Source organism: Dreissena polymorpha, chromosome 10 (assembly GCF_020536995.1).
Source record: "Dreissena polymorpha isolate Duluth1 chromosome 10, UMN_Dpol_1.0, whole genome shotgun sequence".
Lineage (NCBI taxonomy): Eukaryota > Metazoa > Mollusca > Bivalvia > Myida > Dreissenidae > Dreissena > Dreissena polymorpha.
Genome location: NC_068364.1, coordinates 81,278,078 through 81,298,253, shown reverse-complemented (window position 1 = coordinate 81,298,253; position 20,176 = coordinate 81,278,078). Strand labels below are relative to the sequence as shown.

The window sequence follows — 20,176 nt, the reverse complement described above, 5'->3', positions numbered from 1 at the left end:
AGATTTCAGACCTACTTCAAAGGAAAAATGGATCCCTGGGTCAATAGTTTCTCGAGATGGTTCACTTTTATGCAAAGTAGATATCGGGAATAATATGACATGGAAACGCCATGTCGATCAGCTTCGCGCGTCGGAAATACAGAAGTATTCTGGTATAAATGTACCGGTTCTCGCACCCTGAGAAACTACTTTAAATGCCGCGAACACCAATGTCAGTAGTGAACTTCAGCCGGCACCGATTTTTTTCCATAAAAATAAATGAGTCCCGGAATAATCGTAGTAATGATACGGATTTACGATTGCCAGTAAGACACTATCTATTAAGCAATAGAAGACCGCACGAACGCCTGCAGTACGAATGACACTGATTGTTTAATGTTAAGCCAATTACGTTTTATAGTAGCATACAGACATTAACTTTAGTTGGCAGGAGAGCAAGACAGGTTATCGGTTGTTTTTACAATCTGTGTCGAATTCGGACGCTCACTTATGTTCTTAAATTTTATGCTATGATAAATAAAAGGTCATACTTAATTAAGAGGTCATGAACTTGATATGGTCAAGGTTTTATTGATTATTCATTCTAATGGTTAGAATTGTGTACATTGATATTTACATGTAAACGCATGTGTTTGTATGTTCATTTTAATTTACATGTATGGTCAATGAAATTAAAAGGGGATAATTGTTGTGTATTTAGATAATGCCGCTACGCCACGCCTACTTGTAAATGAAGCGTGGCAACGTCCCGCCCCATGTTCTTTATAACTGCACGTTGACCTCTGATCTGTGTTAGTTAGTTGTTAGGCATTGATCGCTTCTATCGTTGAATGATAATAAAGTAGCCCCTGACGTTATATGCGTTTCACTTCGTTTGTTTACCTAAACACAACAATCAAATATTTTGAAATGAATGCCTTGCGGAACAATTACTCTGTCACTATTCGTAATGGCCGTACATTTTGTGGATAATTCTCCCATTCAGGAGTTTTGGGATGTTGATTCAAGGAGCTCTTCCAACCCACTATTTGCCATAAGCGTTCTCACTGACCACACAAATAATCTAAAACACGTTTTACTCATGAAATGGAAGTAACTTGTATAAACTGTTATTTTATGTATGAGGAACATTATTAATTAATTTATTTGCGTAGTCCATGCTTACCCGATGTAAATCAAACGGGTGTAGACTATACAACTATAACATTTACGTGCTTTTAGTGGATACTAATGGATTTACAAAGCACCATTCACAAACACAATAACTTCACTTTAAAATCATGAAATTTCCATATAGTGGAATGAAATTTTAACTGCAAGTATTTGCATAAGCGACCATATTGGCAGCAATCTTGCAACTACTCTGGATTTTAATTTTGATTGATTCACTTTCAAAACATTAACCATCATAATATCATTCTATTTTAGGCTGAAAAGATCCCAAATATTTGTTATAGTCATGATTATAACACCATTTACGTTAAAATGCTGAAACGGCGGACATCTTGGACGCCCTGTTGGATTTCTCAAAATCCCCAAAGATACCAGCCCGGCTTCATTTAGATTATTGCTCAGTAACATGTTCCCTAACGAAAACACTTTAGCATTTACCTACACCACAATGTCGGGTATATGTTATTTTCTGCCGGACTATAGTAGTAGTAGACGTAGTAGTAGCAGTAGTTATAGTAGAAGTAGTAGTAGTAGTAGTAGTAGTAGTAGAAGTAGACACAGTTAAATAGGTTATTTTATTAGCTATTGTATGCTTCGTATTTAGTGCCAGAAATTTTAAACCATGAGCCTTGTTTCTTCTGGCTCTGTTGTTACATCCAGTTTGACGTGACACTTGTTATAATTAGTAAATGTGTGCAGTTGGTTCACACACTGTCTCTATAACATAGTATCTTAGTGTGTAGTATAGAACCTTGCACGTGTTTGTTAAGGATGTTTACTCCATGCACTTACATGTATATGTGATGCATTTTCTATCTTGTGTCTTTGTATGTAGTCTTGTTATTCAAACCGATGTTAAGAATATTGGTCATTTGAGGTTTTTCTTGAATGATGTTTCATATTGATTGGGTTTTGCTATTAATGATGGGTTTTTTATACGACTAATCGAGTTCGGACTGTATGTAGTTTACATACTACTTAGACTTGGATACAATACAGCCATAAAGAGTTCAATAATGTATTAAAGCTCTTGAATCAACGTACCAATAAATGAATTCCAAACGTTTTGATAAAGTTCATATATAAGTTTTGTTGTGTATTAACCGGAAAACAGCACCCACTGGTGTCCATGACTGGTCAGCTTTACAGAGCAGGATGCGAACGTACATGAGTTGTAGTTATATTCGAGCTGCTCGGTAGCTATTAGACGCGCACTGACGCTTATATTTTCACTACTATTTTCCAAGTTAAAGTAAACATCGTATCCGCGCTTACAGCAGATTTGGGCAGTCAAGTAGGATATCCCGTCCACAGGAGCTGTGAAGTGTCCAGTGTTGGGGTTGAACGCATTGCCTTCGTTGACGATCACCGTATTAGATGCATTGACATAATTTGACAACTCATTCAATCCGTGAGCGTTGAAGGCTACTGCATGGCCTTGAATATAATATCGATATTGCAGTTTCATGTTAAACGTATGTTTAATGAATAAACTCTACTCGTTTGACGGATCACATATTCAATGACATCAATTATGTCTATTTGTGACGTTGATTTAATAAGATTGAGCAATTTTAATTTCTTAATTAAAGACAAAATAAGTTAAATACATAAAAAAGACCAAATATAACAAACTTATATCATTTTCAACCCATTCAACTTTTTATAAGTTTATGCAAAAGCGTTTCGTTCATTTTTTTATGAAATACCATTTGAAACAGTCATGTGAAAACAATAGCAACTATGGAAAACATTTATTTGATTTAAAAGTGTAGACAAGAAAATCGAATTCTATAAACGTTGATATGTATTTTGTAATTAATTTTCCGGCAAAACATTTTATAGTGCATGGATTTCAACTTCAACATAATCTGATAATACCGCTAGATTGCACTACATAAGGGTGCCAGTTTTAGAATAGGTATCATGTTGTTTTTGCGCAAGTGTGCGTTTTCTTATAACGGATATCTTAAAATAAAATACTGCAGTCAATGTCGAATTCGACATTCATTCATTTGTTTGGAACAACTATTAGTGTGCGGTTGATTCTGTGGTCCTAAATGTTATATAACAATTATGGATTATAGTCAATTTATGATGGTGTGAGAAGCGATGTGCACATCAATGTTGAGTGTAGCACGGCTCATACTCAACCTTAGAACCAAAGTTAAATGTCGCAAAACCTCTCGATGCTTTTGTTGTATCTGTAACGATATTTGTCGCAACAAAGTGTGCTTCTACTGAATACCGCAACAATAACGATACATGTTGCAGCTCTTGACGATAATCATACTTTGCAAGATGATAATCCTATTTTGAGATCTATGTGCCGTGCGTAAGACTCTATTGATTCTTTTGCAAAATACATGAAATTTATCCCAGGTAAATCATATTACCACGCCACATATCACCAAAGTGATAAGAGAATATGTATCAATACCCTAGTTCTAAATGTCTGTTACGATGAATAGAATTAGACTCTATTTGTTCCTGGACGAGTTTGTTTACAAACAAAAACCGTTCTTAACAAAACAAAAACGTAGACGCGAAGGACTGTGCTCAGGCATTTTGAAATTATCCGTCCAGAAATCAACAACACTCAAATTTGTATTACATAGACATAATTGTTGCTTATATTTTTTACGAAAGTCAATCGGGCTAAAGCAAATTTATCTGTAGAGCTGAAGTACACTGTTACTGTACCTTCAAGCATTTGATTATTACGGTACAACAATGCTATAACAATGTCTATTATGTCCTGTTTGTATGAATCAAGTAATGTTTTGTGATTGTTTATACGTTCAATATGTTTTATTATTTTCGTCAATAGTTGTGTGGGGGTCGAGGGTATCCCACTCCACATTGCAAGCAATATCTGCATATTACAACATGTTATATACATTCTATCATTAACAGCTTTTACATCACACTGTAGACACAATATTTATTGTTAAAGAATTTGTTAAAGTTTCTTATCACAACTACTGGATAAGAGTTAACGAAAGTTTCCCATTCTTTACTTATAAGCAAATCGTATAAATAATTCATGTTTGCTCCTTTAAGAGTTGCCTTGTTTTGTGCATTCAACAATTGTAAATAAACATTTTTATCAAAACAATTAAAACATTTAAATAACTATTTGTATTTGCATGTCCCAGTATAAAGGGAGGCATATTAAGGAAATTCAACAAATGATTACATCCTGAAAACAATTCTGTTATTAGCTGATTGACACGCTGACATTCCCAAAATATATGTTGAATAGTTTTACATTCAGTTTCACAAAAGATGCAATTGGCCGCTGTGGCATATCAAATTGTAAATAAAATGAGTTGTACCTATTATTTTATGTACAATCCTATATTGAAACCACTGTAAATTGGTATCCCGTGTAATACTAAAAGGCATAAACACATGTGTCTCCATTATTTTGTTTCAATATAATTAAAAATGTTCGACTATTAAGCAATACACACTGGAGAAGATTCGTTTTCTGTAAATATATCATACATAGGTTTTGGGTAATTATATGTGATATTTTGACGATACAATGTTGCAAATATGCTGTAAAAAATCAACTTACATTTATGTATTGAGCGTTACGAAATAGAATCCATAAGATATAGTTAAAATTAAACCGTTCGTTATTATTTTTTATTTTGTTGCCTAACTCTTTTTCTTTCACAAATGGTCTGAACGCGGACCCTTCGATGTAAAAATTCTTCAAACTGAGTTAAACGTATGTAAGTGATTGTGTATGTGTAAGTCGTTTAAGCTAGAAATAATGGTATACATACTATAACCGGTAACCTTATTTGTATGTGTGTCTTGCTAAACAGTAACGATTTTCTGAAATCAAATATAATCGTGTTTGTACTTATGATTCCAGTCCAGTGACAGGATTCGAATATGGGACAATCAATATCAATGCATATAAACTACCATTGGATCATCACTTTCCGTTTGACCAATACACATACACTTGGTTGTATATTGCCAAGATACCAAACAATAACTATCTTTGAAAAAGATATGCGTCGTTGATTTTAATTAGTTGGTTGAAAACGATCGTTAATAGTATCAAAGAGGCACGACTAACAACGTGGATGTTTTTCTAAACAATTCTACGCCGTATTACATTTTCATAGACTAGTATTTGTAAAAATAAGCTTAGAGATTACAAAGTTGTGATTACTCCATATATAAATTAAACATTCATGACAGTGTTTCCCGATGAATAAAATACATCGGCATATGATCGTCATCTCGTATTTTTGCCTCATTTCAAATCTTAATTTAATTTTGCAAATGAAATTTTTTAATTTCATGTGTTTCTTCAAAGATCTTTTGTGCACTGCAGTAAAAGTAAATAAGACTTCGATGCTGACAGTTTGACAATATTAAGTCATTCTAAGCACAAAGCCGATACCGACAAGTTAACTCGTACACATTTCAGAACAAAACATGTGTCGCATGAACAAATCTACAAAAAAATGATGCTTTCCCAATAGCGTACATCTTTTATGCTAAACTACACTACACAGATTGTTAACCATTGTTCCATATTATGACTTGAAATTTTAGTTCGTGTTTGGTCGTATACATGGCTTCTACAAATGGAACTGCGATAACCTCAACAATAACAACCGCTTATTGACGAACAGATAAAAGTAAAATCTTCTACCGGTGACTTGGAGAACTATACACACTGTTACATAACTGTTTTTACGTAGATTTATGGAAAAATTAAAAGTATACAATGCATATGCAATCATCAGCTTGTAATGGAAAAACAAGTCTGCTATTTAATTTGAAAATAAAACATAGCCCACAGTTTTGCATTAGTTGTAAAGACCTGCTTTTTGCACATAAAACATCGTCACTTGATGCTGAACATATATACTACTTACTCCAAAAATGATATATTGAATAGCCATTAAAATACTTCAATTCACGGTGTTAAAGCGGGACTACACGATTTTTATATGTGTTAAATTGTAATATTTTGATATTTTACAATAACATCAAATAGGCAAGAAAAAATATACATTGAAGACGAATATAATAAAATGCAGCAAATACAAATTAGCGCCCCGAGCCGATTGTGACGAAGATAGTTCGTACATATTATGTTCCTACAATAACCGAAGCATTCGTATTTTTAGGATCGGGGTTAGTGTTCTTTGTCTTATGAATAGATATCGTTGCAGGAATTAAAAAAAATCCCTTAAACTAAATTTTGATTTACATTGTACATGCATGATAAACATGCTGGCAAATTCGACTGTTCAGACATTTTCGCTTTCAGATATTGAAATAAATTTATAATAAGTTTTTTTTACACATTTTATATAAATTCATAAATAGTTGACAAGATATTTGTCAGTGCGTCACGTCAGCTGTATGTGTAACTGTTGCAACCGTTGTAACCGACTTCTGTTCACCTGAACTAATTCTAACTACACACTCCAAATATATGAATGTCCGCCATCCATGCCGTTATGACTAATAAATTTATTAAATTGTAAGTACATTATGTGATAGTCGGCACAATCGTGTTACAACTTTAATGCGTATTTGTGTTTTTTTTAATATCGTGTTGCCCGTGGCTTGCACATGCCTGTACGCGATTTCGTGACGTAAGATTCCACTTAAAATATGGATGCTGATTAATTACATGTAGCAACAAGTAACGTGTCATAGCAAATGGCGGTTCATAGGTTTGTACAAGATTTGTGTTTGGGCCATGGATGTTATGATGCTAAATCCACAATTTACGCTTTTCTCTTAGTCAGCGTCCTAGAAATCCGAAATGGTTAAGGTCGCTCGTGACTTTGATAGGCTTATTTTGTCATCAGCACACGAAATGACACGGCAACTTGGCGTGTGTCTGATAACCAGTGTGGCTGTAAATTGCCCTTCAGTTTGAATGCGGTCTGCATTTATAATCAGACGAAAACGAGAAAAACATTTATAATGTAGTGTCGCTTTTTCCCTTCCAAACTTTTTGTTGGTAAATTTTATTTTCAATCATTTTCATACACACTTATTTTCTATATTGATTATTATGTTTGGACTATGGTTGTTCATAATTTGTTTCATTTATAAAATGTATTACAAAGTTAAAGTGAATATTTACGATTTATGGTCTATGTCTCAGTTTATCGTGTCTTCAGAGCCACATGACTCATCGCAAAATCTTCTTTTTTTGAAAGTGATGAGTGTATATCTTAAATTACGCAATCAAAACACCATAGAGCACACGTGCATTCAGTTCAATTAAAAAAGACCGACTGTTACCTTGAACTGCCTCTAGAATACTAAAATTGTAGAGATTCACAGTTTCAAAAAGAAATCTTATTAAAAAAAGAAGACATAATTAACATGAAATTTTCATAACAAATAAAACAAAAATAAGTACATGTGTACTTAAATTGTCCAATATTGTTAAATAATTTAGATTAAGCCTTCATTTTTGCGTGTATTTTTTATAATCTAATGTCGTTTATATTTTGAGAAAGGCCTATAACATTTTTCATATTTGTTTGAAATACTTAATATACACAATATTTAGAAATAGGCTCCATATTTTAAGATGAAGCATCAACATTTGAAACAAAACTATATATTTTTTTCAACCCGATGTGAAATATATTTCTATGATTATTTTTATGAAGAAAAACAATTGAATGCAAAGCTTAAACATATTCTTGAACTAATCTAAAATGTATATGCAACATTTATGTTAGTTGTATTGCGACTGAAAGATACAAAAACACAATGCATTGAATTAACTTTAAGTTATTCGTTAGACAATTTATCAAGGGGGGGACTGTATGTATTGAAACCGTAACACAATTCACGATTTTTTTGCTATTTTTTCGACCCTGTTGATTTGTACATTTTGACTTGTTTATCAAAATTGTCATAGTTGATTTTGTGTTATGGCTTTATTACACGTTTTGAAAAGCAAATTGGAACCTTAATGTTACACTATCAAATAATATCAAATAACTGCAGCGACTTAAGCGTTATAATAACCAAAAAGAATCGTACATAGCAAATTATTAAATGTTTGTTGAAAGTGTGATGCGATCTTGCTTGCTTCCGTTGGCGCAGATAACCATGAAAACGACTGCGAGCATCGCGGTTTTGTAGAGCAGCGGTATGTCAGTAAGTTAATAATCCCTGGCGTTCAATGTCATAATTTACTCTATGGATTCATCGCATTTCGTTTAGAAGATCAGTCATGTATGCTTTGTTCAGTCATGTATGCTTTCTAAGTTAAAGATATTTTGTCATTTTTGATATGCTACATTTTTTTTAATGTAAAATGGAGACTGGTCTGGATGGCGTATCCATTGCGCATGCGATGTCATTTTGGCAAGGAGACGACGTAACGAAAGAGATACTCTGAAAACTCACTGCATTTTACGTTAGGGCTACCATGCAACGACATTGTGCAGAACGGCTCTTCGATTGATAGTTTTGCTTCTTTTACTTCATCCATTATGGTATTTCAACTTTACTATTCATTAACTGACATAGTATATTGCTGGATATTGCTGTTTTGACTATTTTGGGCGGAATCATGACCCTGTTTTTTAACATAAAGTTTTATTATTTTTAAACTACTGAAAGCAAACAACTGTGTTTTGTGGAAACAGTGACAACAACTTTGTACATACATGACAACAAGTAGCTGTACTGAAATTGTATGGAATTTATTACTAAATATTCCACTTCTTAAGACGTGTATTTTCACATGTTTTGATAGTTTCTGAAGGATTTTTTCAACTAATTGTTTGCCTGAACAAGACACATTGCCTCAATTAGGATGCAATCCATTGGTCAGCGAAAAATACCACAATCACATATAATGTCAAAGTGGCATCGCTGAGCATCAATTGATTAACATTTTATGGCTTCATCAATTGATTTAAATTAAACGTTTGCATGCATTGTTTCAATCGTCATGTGTGCATTGATTGATTTTAAGTTTTAAACGTCACGTGTGCAACCATTGATTTAAATGATTTATGTGCGTCAAATGATTAAAACATCAAGTGCATTTATTTATTACAGGGGCATTTTCACAGATTTTGGCATGTATTGAAGTTTGTAATATAAATGCTTTATATTGATAAATGTTAACATTGGGTCTAAAAATCTCCTGTAAAAAAACAAGAATACAATTAAAGAATTTAAAAAAAGTAACCCTCAACGGGGCTCGAACCACTAACTCCTGGAGCCATAGAGTAAAAGTCTACCGCTCTATTCACTAGACCATCCGCTCTCATACCAATTCCAATGTGTTTTTTACCTTACATATGCAATCCTCGTAGTATCAAAAAATATAACGACAACAACAGAATTCTCCAAATTATTCAATCGTGTCGCGTTGCAAAGCTTTATAATTTTCATTTTTTTAAATCTTCAAATGATGCACATAATGGATATTTTAGAGCATGGCAAATGTTCAGTATTACTGTTTCTTCACAAATATCATAACTTCAAGGAAAATTTGCGAATCTAAAACAATTTTTTTCAATTTTGTCAATTTACCAAAGCGTGAAAAGGCCCCTTTAAAACGTTATGTACGCTACCACTTGTTTAAACGTTATGTGTACATCACTTGATTTAAACATTACATGTAATAGTTTTATTACTCTTTTTGCGCATTAAATCAATCGTATACAGCTGTGTTTACTTAGATGAGTATTGTATAGTAAGGCAAGTCGATATTTGTGGGTGTGAGCGTACACAACGGACAGTGATTAAAGGATCTCTGAAAATAGATCGTATTCAGTGGAGCGCTCATCATGACGACTTGAGAAGATTCTGTACCGACAATTCAATGATAACAATAGGTATGTCGTGCCTTGGTGTACTGTGTTATTAACTTCCGTAATCGTATACTTCTAGCTGACGGTAAGAGGAATCACTGTACTGATACTATTTCTGAAGTTTCGTTGTTTGCCATGTTTGTAATGATAGTGTTTCCATTAAAGATCTTGGTCATCATTGAAGCTGGGCGTGTATTTATTGTATTACATGTACTATGCATTATTAGCTTGTTATATTACCAGCGTCATGTGTATTTCTAAATGTATTTTTACTCATCACCACATTGTAATGCATGGTTTATCTAAAACACCAAGTAAGGTATGCTTTGTTTACAATATTTATTAAAAAAAGAGAAATGCCGTATTGCCTGTCCCATTTCTATAAAAATTTACATTGAGGTCATTGAGCAGAATGGGTTTTTAAAAAAAAAAAAAACGTTACCGGATATCTGCTTGTTATATATGCGAATTTAAAAGAAGGTAATACATGTTTCTATTGTTTGCGAATGAACATACTAGTATTTGCGAATATTCTTTATATTTTAAGTTATTAATTCAAAATATGTTATTAACTTTTATAACATTTTAGCAATAGAATTCCTTAGTAATGCACATTGTAAAACGGTCGTCTTTCTAAAGTTGTGTATTGTATTGTTGGCAGGTTTATTCCTATTTATGGACAAAACCACGCAGGCGGATATATTGTTAAAAGGTCTGTGTTCAATTGCTATATTTTTCACGAGCTTACCTTATTATCTTATGTTTCTTACAATCCAAATAATATGAGTATGAATTGTTATTGGAAATGAAGGTATCCGTACCGTCAAAGTTTCAACTCAGGATCATGAACCATAAGCATCGCTTTATTGGCGCAATTGTAGCGGGGGTAAAATTGAACTTGCCGTGATTTCGAATGGCACTGACGGCGTTTTTTTAAATCTATGTTTAATTAATGATTTCAATATGTATCAAAATACATAGAGAATATATTATTAAACTGAGGCAATAAATTTTGTTTCAGAAACGTCAGTATTTTGGGAAGATACTGTCGATAAGCCTATTCAGTTGAGTTTAAGCGGCACTGGCTAGTCCGACTTGATAATATATAAACTCCATTTTAGCCAAATGCGAACTATAATAACAAGGATGGGGCTTTTTAAAATCAAGCTGGAATACATACAATGTAACGCATTTAATATTGAACTATTGTAGAGCAGAGCATTGGTTCTGTAACAGGATTAATTAATATAAGATTGAACAAAATATATTTATTTATTAATAACTTTAAAATAAGGTACGCCGAATTATAAAGTGTTGATAAATAAAGGATCACAATTAATATAATTATAAATCTGATTTGCTTCCATATCACTGTCGATTTTGTTATGATTACATAACGCAACTTAATGTTTACAACCTCTTGTAATGCTGTTTTAGAGGTGATAAGAAAAACGCAAGGATGACACTTATGAATAGCTATTAGGTAAATAACATTTATTTATTTAATTTATTTATTTGTTCTATTCCCTGGTGAGATCATATGTATCAATTTATATATCGGTATGACTATCAGAGGTTAAGAAGAGTGCTTTACGTCTTCTTGATAAGAACATCGGAAAAATATATAATACACACAACGGTATTAAACTTAATGGCAATGATAGTAAAAAAACTACAATCCTTTTACTTTTGTTTATTTCTGGAACATAATAGCATTTATCAGTGAACACAGTGACAACTTTTTCACTTGACTATCGCTTCTGACATGTGTTGATGTATTTAGTCTTTGCAAACATAATATGTCCTAAATACGTTCAGGGGAATGCATTCATAATCGCAAATAAGCAATGCTTTAAATTCATTATTTAAATGAAAAAGTATATGCAACTTTATCGGGAGTTCTTATTAATTCATTGTAGAATAGCGTTAATAATTTTATACCAATACATTCATAATAACAGACGATTACCAGCTTTAAATATCTTTTGCAAACCAGCATTTTCAAAAGGATGAACGCATAATGTAGCCATAGGGTTAAAGCAACATTTAAATGTCTATAGAGAAAAAAAGGCCTATACTGTGTACAATGTTTTGGAACAATCAAAACATTTCAGTAAGGTGAGTTATTTGCGAAAAATAAAAATACAGACCATGTCTATAATATAACTAAGTTTTCTCGTCGAATTAAGACAAAGTTTGTTGAGAGAAAAAACAAGCGTATTAAAATTATTAAAGTGAAAGTTTGTCAGCAAGATATTGAAAAAAATTGTAACCAAAAGAAAAAAAAAACGTTTTTATGGAAATGAATTTAATCAATTCTACGAAAAGTATCCAAATTATAAATTTCATTATGCGTAGCGAACATCGCTAGTATAAAAACAACCTCTTAATAATATGTACAAAAGTTTGAAAATGTATTCACAAAATGAACATGCATTTTAGCGCTTTTTAAAGCTATATGGATTTTAAGTCGACTGGAATGTACCCGTAAGTGATTTCAAATTTATATACCCCCCCCCCCATTTGAATAAATTGAGTGAATTTATTTTTGCTTGCATCTTATTCCATTCTATGCGTTGACAACATTTCAACGATATAGTATAGATAAAGTAAAATTACTAATTGCATAATGGAACAAAGAGTTCAAAAATGTATTAAAGCTCTTGGACCAACATTCCAGTAAATGAATTCCAAGCACCTTCCCAAATGTCTGATGTGTTTTGACTCGAAATCATCACCCACACGTGCTCATTCATGGTCAGCTTCACAGAGCAGGAATCAGAAGTACATGCCGCGTTGTAATAGTTGTAATTAAATGTAGCGGTCAGATATACCGGTCCGATCATGGTTGCATTGCCTTTTTGTATGTAAAACGAAAAGCCGTGGTTGGTGCTTACGCAGATTTGGGCAGTAAAGTGGTATATCCCGTCCACAGGAGCTGTGAAGTGTCCAGTGTTGTTATTGTACGCATTCCCTTCATTAGAGACCACACTTGGAAACGCATTGACACGATTGGACAAAACGTTGCGTCCGAAGGCGTTGAAGGCTACTGCATGACCTGCAATATTATATCAATACAGTATTTCTATGTTAAACATATCTATTATACAAATAAATAAATAACATGTAACCACACAATCTTCTCGTTTGACAAAAGAACAAAATAACATATCATATGTAGATAACTATGCCTATTTTTGGACGTTAAGATAAATGTGAATATGCATTTTGATTTCTCAATGAAATTCAAATGAATTAAAAAATAAAATAACATTCTTAATATAGCAAATTCTCCTTGATCAACTGATAAGTTGATTCACGGCGACGGTGAGACTACTGTCCATGATAGCTAAATTAACAAATGACCGAGGAACAAAACCTTTCACATGGACCATTATGAAAGTTTAAGAGGTACAATGCATATTTTGCGAGACCGATTTCAATTTGTTAGCGATTTGTGTTTGTATCAACTCAATTGTTGTGTACAGGATGTGCAATATTTTCTTCATTTTTCCTAAGTAACTAAAGAAATATTGAAGACTGTATTGCTTTGTTTATTTACGGGTTGAATGACTTATTATGAAAGCCTTTTTCAAATAAAATAAAATACTTGATATCAATAGTTTGATTTTCACAAATGCGAAGTTTTGATATCAATAAATACTATCAATATTTATGATCAAACAATAAACTTATTGATATCAGACGCTCATGTCTGGATGACAATAAGCTTCTCTTAAATAACTGTTGTTTTTTACTTCGTATAATGTTTCAAGTCTGAAAAATAATTTCTCCAAACTTTTACAGATCGGGATCAAAACGTCAAGAAACTTATCAATATCCAGCATTCTTGAAATACGTTACTATTTGTATCACTGTACTACTGTATACCAATATAATAATAACCTGACGATCTATTCCTACTTTATTTATTTCTTCAGCCATTCCATGTATGTTAAGCATGGCATCTTGGCGTATTGCGATAATGCCATAACGCAAGTTGAGCTGATAAATGCTTCTTATTGAACTAACAATCAAAATGTAAAATAATATATTTTCCTTTTTTATTAACTTGATCGCACATATTTACTTACATGGCGTGTTGACACATACGGCGGAGGTCTCCGAGTTGCCCTCACAACTCTTTCCGTAAGCAGTAGGACTCGGGCTGGTGCAGGTCCTCTGCCGCAACTTCAGACCCACTGAACATGTTACGGAACAGCTTTGCCACGTTCCCCAAGTCGACCAGCCGCCATCTAAATAAAACAAATGACTTGTGTGATTTATACTGAATTAAACTATTTGATTGTTTCATATTTCTCACTAAATTTGCATTATAATACAAATTCAATTCGGATACTTACCAATGACGTTGCAGGGTTCATTAAGGCATACTGTATATTCGCTAGATTCACCGGCGCAATCATTCCCTGACCGGTCTGGTTTGGGATTCGTGCATGTTCTTGTCTTCTTTCTCACCCCCACGTTGCAACTAACTGAGCAATTTGACCAGGTGGACCAATCAGACCAGTTGCCATGAACTTGGAAAAGAAGATTTTACAAATAAATCCCTTAATTGTACAGTCTTTTTATTTAATGAATCATTGTAAAATTTGGTTTAAATTGTTTTACATAAGACATTTGTCACAATTGATTGGCATCAAATTCATTATGCATTTCAAACTTTAAACAATTTAAACATATACCCGGACAAAGCTGGTCCGAACACAGTGTTAACTCCACATCAGCCCCTGTACAGTTAAGTCCATTGTTGGAGGGGGAGGGGTTTGAGCAGGGTCGTGAACGTGTTTTGGTTCCGTTGCTGCACGTCACGCTGCACTTAGACCACTCATTCCAATTTCCCCAGTTTCCATCAACTGTAGAAGATATAGAGAATACTTGTTGGATTCGGTGGAATATCGATTTTAATTAACGAGTGAGCATAGACAAATTATTGTGTATATGATCACGAGTGAATTAAAATCGATATTCCACCGAACCAAACACATTTTCTTTTTATTTTATGCGTTTTTTTCATCATTTATTTATATTGTATAATAGTTAAGTTGGATAATTTCGCTATAATAATATCATTTATTTACGAAAAATTTGCAGTAAAGCAGTGAAACTTATCGATAATTTGTACTGTTAATTTTCACTGTTTGAAACAGTGAATTAACAGTTTTCATTCTGATATTTGTCTATAAACCATCGTAAAACATAACATTATGTTGCATATATACAAATTCTTACCGAGCTGACAGAGTCCGCAAAACTTTGGACAAGTAGTTTTGGCGTGATGAACATCACCACAGACTTCAAAAATAGAGTTCAGTCGGGCACAGTCAAGTGTTTCGTCGTCGATGCAAGCTGTTGCTTAAATTACATGTTCAATATATACAACAATAAACATAAAACATATGGGTTAACATCTCTTTTACTGTACGATAACCCGTTAGATGTTAATATTAGGGATTAATACTGAGTTCACTTGAGAGGCATATTTCAGCTGCAAATACTTATTAAGCTAGTACTTGATTTTGACAGTGTCGTATAGTTTTATATTAAATTAGGCTCAAAACAAAACTAAACACAATTCATTCGTTGCGCACCTTATGATTTACAACGAGGCAGATTTTAGCTGCAAGATAAAATATTAATATTTCATTTAAGTTTGAATATTTGTTGCCTTTATAGGTAAGGATACTTACGTTTTCTATGTGCACATAGATTCTCGTTGCAACGGTTACTGCTGCAACATTCATGACAAGAGAACTGCTGTCTTGTCTGGATAGAGCGACCAATGATAACGTTGTGGCCAACTGCCATTGAACTGCACAACTGCAAATGTAAACATTTTATGTATGTTTTGGGACTGTTTTGGGGTCGGGCATGCATGTTTTATAAGCATCTCTATATATTTCAATTGTGGCAACTTTTTCACTGCGAAGATGTATTCAATTTCCACCTTCCATCAACCGTTCCCGTACTCGGTATTCATTTTGAAAACGTTGTTAGGCATTCATATGTACATTGAGGTACTAGACTTCTTAGAAGTCCTGTTGCATATCAAAACGTTTCTTTCCTACTGTCTTTTCATTAACGTTGCATATTTACGCTATCACACGCAAATTGTGTAGAATACCGTTAGGTCTCAAAGTCACGTTAGCGATCAGCTTGGTGTTCTTATAGTTTCGTTAGATAATTTCGTCGCAATATCAATAGCAAAACCGATTGTACGCTTATAGTGTGGAGGCTATATTGAAATAACATTTTGCGTCGGTCAGTCTGTCGGTTGGTATGTCCATTTGTCCCGAAACTTATTTAAAAAAATCCATTTTCATGAGTGACTTCTCAATAATTTGACAAAATTATTCACATTTAGTAGACTTAGAGTTAAACTATTGAGGTTTAATGACAAACTAAAGAATAAGTTGCAACAAAAACTTTTAAGTGCTAAAAGTTGATGTATTGAAGGATATCTAAATGGCTTTTCGAAAAGTTCACCTTTATGAGAGTGTGTCTCCTTATAAAAAGATGGGTTTAAGTTCGAGGTTAAGGTCTGACTTAAGAGATCAGAGTTAATACAACCGTGCTGTTTTGTTATTTGCGAAGTTTTCGTTTTATATATTGATAATGGATTCAATGATTTAAAAATAGTGTTTTATACCATCTAAGCGGAAGTGTCGCCGCAAGAACACTATCGATGACTTTATGAACAAAATTAAAAGTTGACGTTAAACGGAATTTATTTCCATAAAAGCGCTTTTCGGCTCTATAAACCTACTACTGTTTATGAAATGATTTTGAAATAAAATCACACAATGTTCACATATACTGATTTGTTTGAAATCGGCAAGAATTGTGATTTCAACTCTTTAATATAACATCGTATTGAAGGATACGAAGCAAATATTTCCACAATTGACAGCTATATGATTTCATGTATCGCGCGAAAGAGACATGTACCATACGTTCACGGGAATTCTCATGACTTATCTTTTTTTATAAGCGGAGCTCAAGCGAAGACATCCTGCTCTAAGCGATTCAGCGAAGAGGGCAAAAAGAAAAGTGAGCGTGAAAATAAATGAAAGTGTATTTATGGCAATAAATAGCTGATTAGAACTTCGTCGAGGACAGAATGTTTTTTTCCATGATTTTGAATTTGCCAGTGACCTATTATAAAAGCGCGTGGACCTTATGAAAAGCAAAGGCAAGTGCACTCAAAATTATGCAAATAACCCGAACCGAATGAATCCGATCCTGACTAGAGATCATCCATAAAACGAAACACGATGACAACGTGAAAAGATTTTAAGATGCTCAAACGTTGCAGAATGTTTGTATTTTAACCTTTTTACACCAATAATAATTGTTTTATGGTCTTCCTATTGTGTCTATAGATCTTTTAACAATTAAACAGAAATGTTGCAAAACGTTTTCTAAAATAGCAAAGCAGGTAAACATAATTGAAACAAACGATCGTAATGACAGTTACCTGATCGTTCTGACAGCCCATGTCGTAACGCACTTCATTGCCGGAGTGGAGCGTTTGCAAATAACAGGACTATAAACGCCAATAATAATATATAAATAATGTTAATTTTGTAACAGTTTTCCTAATTTATTATTGATCGTCTTGCTCAAAAATGGCGTAGTATGATATATAAACAGCGTTTAAATTGCCCGTTTTCATGACTCCATATTTAACTTGACAGACTAAATTGATGTAAGTAAGACAGAGAAAGCATTGACAACGAATACAAACTCCTTTCATTTTATATACCATGGATTGTTTAAGGACATTAGTGAAGTATTACACGTAATTCAGAATGTTAAAACAGTGAAAGTATAACGCGCCTCTTTACAACTATATATTAAGAACCACTAACAGTTGGCGTATTCGAACAATCTTGTCAATAGATGGAATGACACTAACCTCACTATTTGAACATTGAGACGTGTTTGTACACGTCCGTGGTTCAGTGATATTTAGACAATCGAAACATTCAAGGCATTCTGAAATAAATGTACAAAGGATTAATAATCACGAATATTACGACGTAAGAGTGTGTGCGTTTATTGATATTTTTGACGTCCATCTGTACTTATGTTGTGTCCCGCGTAACGCAAAAAGCATTCGCTAAGGGAAAGGGTTTGACCTTATATGAGACGTTGTTTGGCGTAGTTTTCTAAAATGTGATAAGACATAGATTTCTTGAGATATATGATATAGTCAAATATAGTTTCACGAATTTCATATATTGTAGGCAATGCAGAATTGCAATAACGGTTAAAGGTTTGGCGCCAACTGTTTGAGATTAACATTTACATACTGGTTCAAATAAGCAGTAAACGTAGAGTAAAAAAACAACATGTTATCGACATTATTTTCTAGATCTGAATATATTTATATACAATGTGTATTACATATGCTATTAATAGAATGCTATACTCAAAAATAGGAAAAATACGTATTGTCTCATCCTTAAACCTTACACTCGACGCTGAAATTCATGGATCGGAAAGTAGGCTAATTAACACGGTATTCTCTGTGCTTGTATTTCCTAATGATGTGTACAAATTATATTTCAATTGTAACACATTTTCCAAACTAAGAAATAATTATATGTGGCAACAAATAATCTCTAAAAGGCAGTTTCCTTCTTACATATAGCGAAAGGACGTGTATATTAAAACGAATTTAATAAGCGTGTGAGTCATTCATAGTTAAATATTTTGTCGCTTTGTGCGATTAAGCCATAACTTCTCCAGTAGATGTTATTCGTTGTATAATTGAACACCATTTGTTATATATTGAACACCATTTGTAGCGACATAAATAGAAGATAATTGTTGGATTTGGTGGAATATCTTTTTTGATTCACGAGTGATCATAGAAAATGATATTTTCACGAGTGGCGCAGCCATGGGTGAAAATATATTTTTATATGATCAAAAGTGATTTAAAATCGATATTCCAACAAATCCAACAAATGTTCTTTTTATGTTAAGCTTGCAAATGATTTTTTTTTGAATTTTTGCCATTTCGAACAATTTAATTGCCCGTTGTTATTATATGTATGTTCAAGGGAAGCTTATCCACAGTTTTTATAAACAATTAATGGAAGAGTGATAACCCTTGATAACATTTTGGGGGAGAGGTCACAACGGGAAAACCACAGAGATCTAAAAAATAGTTCCGGTCAAAACAATGAAAATTATCGGCAATTTTTACTGTTATTATTCACTGTTTGAAACAGGGAAACATCATTTTTTTAATTCACTGATATATCTCTATAAACCATCGGAAAGCATAAAATAAATGTTGTTATTCTTCGAAATGTATTCGTTCTTATAAATTCAACTAGGATAAATAGTCAATTTTCAATACGCGTAGGTTATATCAAAGCATGTTTTACTTACTCTCGCAATTCTTTTCTTTATTAAACATGTTTGTTTGATAATGTTTACATGCATTTTATGAATCATAACATACCTGATATTCCGCTTGCACACAGTATTCCCGCAATAATCAAAAGACCTGTAAACGTGGACAAATTTAATTAATCGCTTCGCATCGTAGCTTTTACAACTTGCATTGTAACTAATGTATTATAACTATAATCAGAATTCAATTAAATTAATAGTTTGACAATCGGTATAGACAATCTAGTGCAAATAAATAAGAAAATAAATAAATAAATAATGACAATAAATAAATAAAAATAACTACATAAATAAATACATACTTTATATATATATATTAACGTAACTTACAGATAGTCATTTTCGTGTTGACGCTGTTTCAAAAAATGTTGAGAATTTCACGCAATTTATAGCCATAATTGTTGTCCGCATTGCGCAATTGCCGTGGATACTGTGCCATCTGGTGTGCTGATTACCAAATTAGAGAACACATATCACGACTTGCCTTAACACACGTAGGCGTTTTATTGCAAAATTCGGAAGGCAAAGCTACAGGGAAGGTCAATTGATCAAACCCAATTTTTTTATGAGATGTACTTTTTGATTTTGTATTCACTCTAAGCGGGTGAGGACTCTAAATATATTCTCGTAGCAAATGTGTCAATGTGCATTCTGAATATTGAACAATCGCCGCATAATATATGCAGGTTTGAGACACAGGTTTGTAT

General features: G+C 33.0%; 1 protein-coding gene across 1 annotated transcript in view; it reads right to left on the bottom strand.

Annotated features, from left to right (window-relative positions):
* LOC127848749 (uncharacterized) overlaps positions 1-19,872 on the bottom strand; it is a 46,639-nt gene extending 26,767 nt beyond the window's left edge. The window contains exons 1-4 of the mRNA XM_052381358.1: positions 19,800-19,872; positions 19,519-19,563; positions 17,959-18,038; positions 17,518-17,586 (exon numbers count right to left, since the gene is read on the bottom strand). Coding sequence (XP_052237318.1) covers positions 17,518-17,586; positions 17,959-18,038; positions 19,519-19,563; positions 19,800-19,809 — 204 coding nt within the window. The 5' untranslated portion in view covers positions 19,810-19,872. The remainder of the gene's footprint in view (positions 1-17,517; positions 17,587-17,958; positions 18,039-19,518; positions 19,564-19,799) is intronic.
* Between the last annotated feature and the right edge of the window lie 304 nt (positions 19,873-20,176).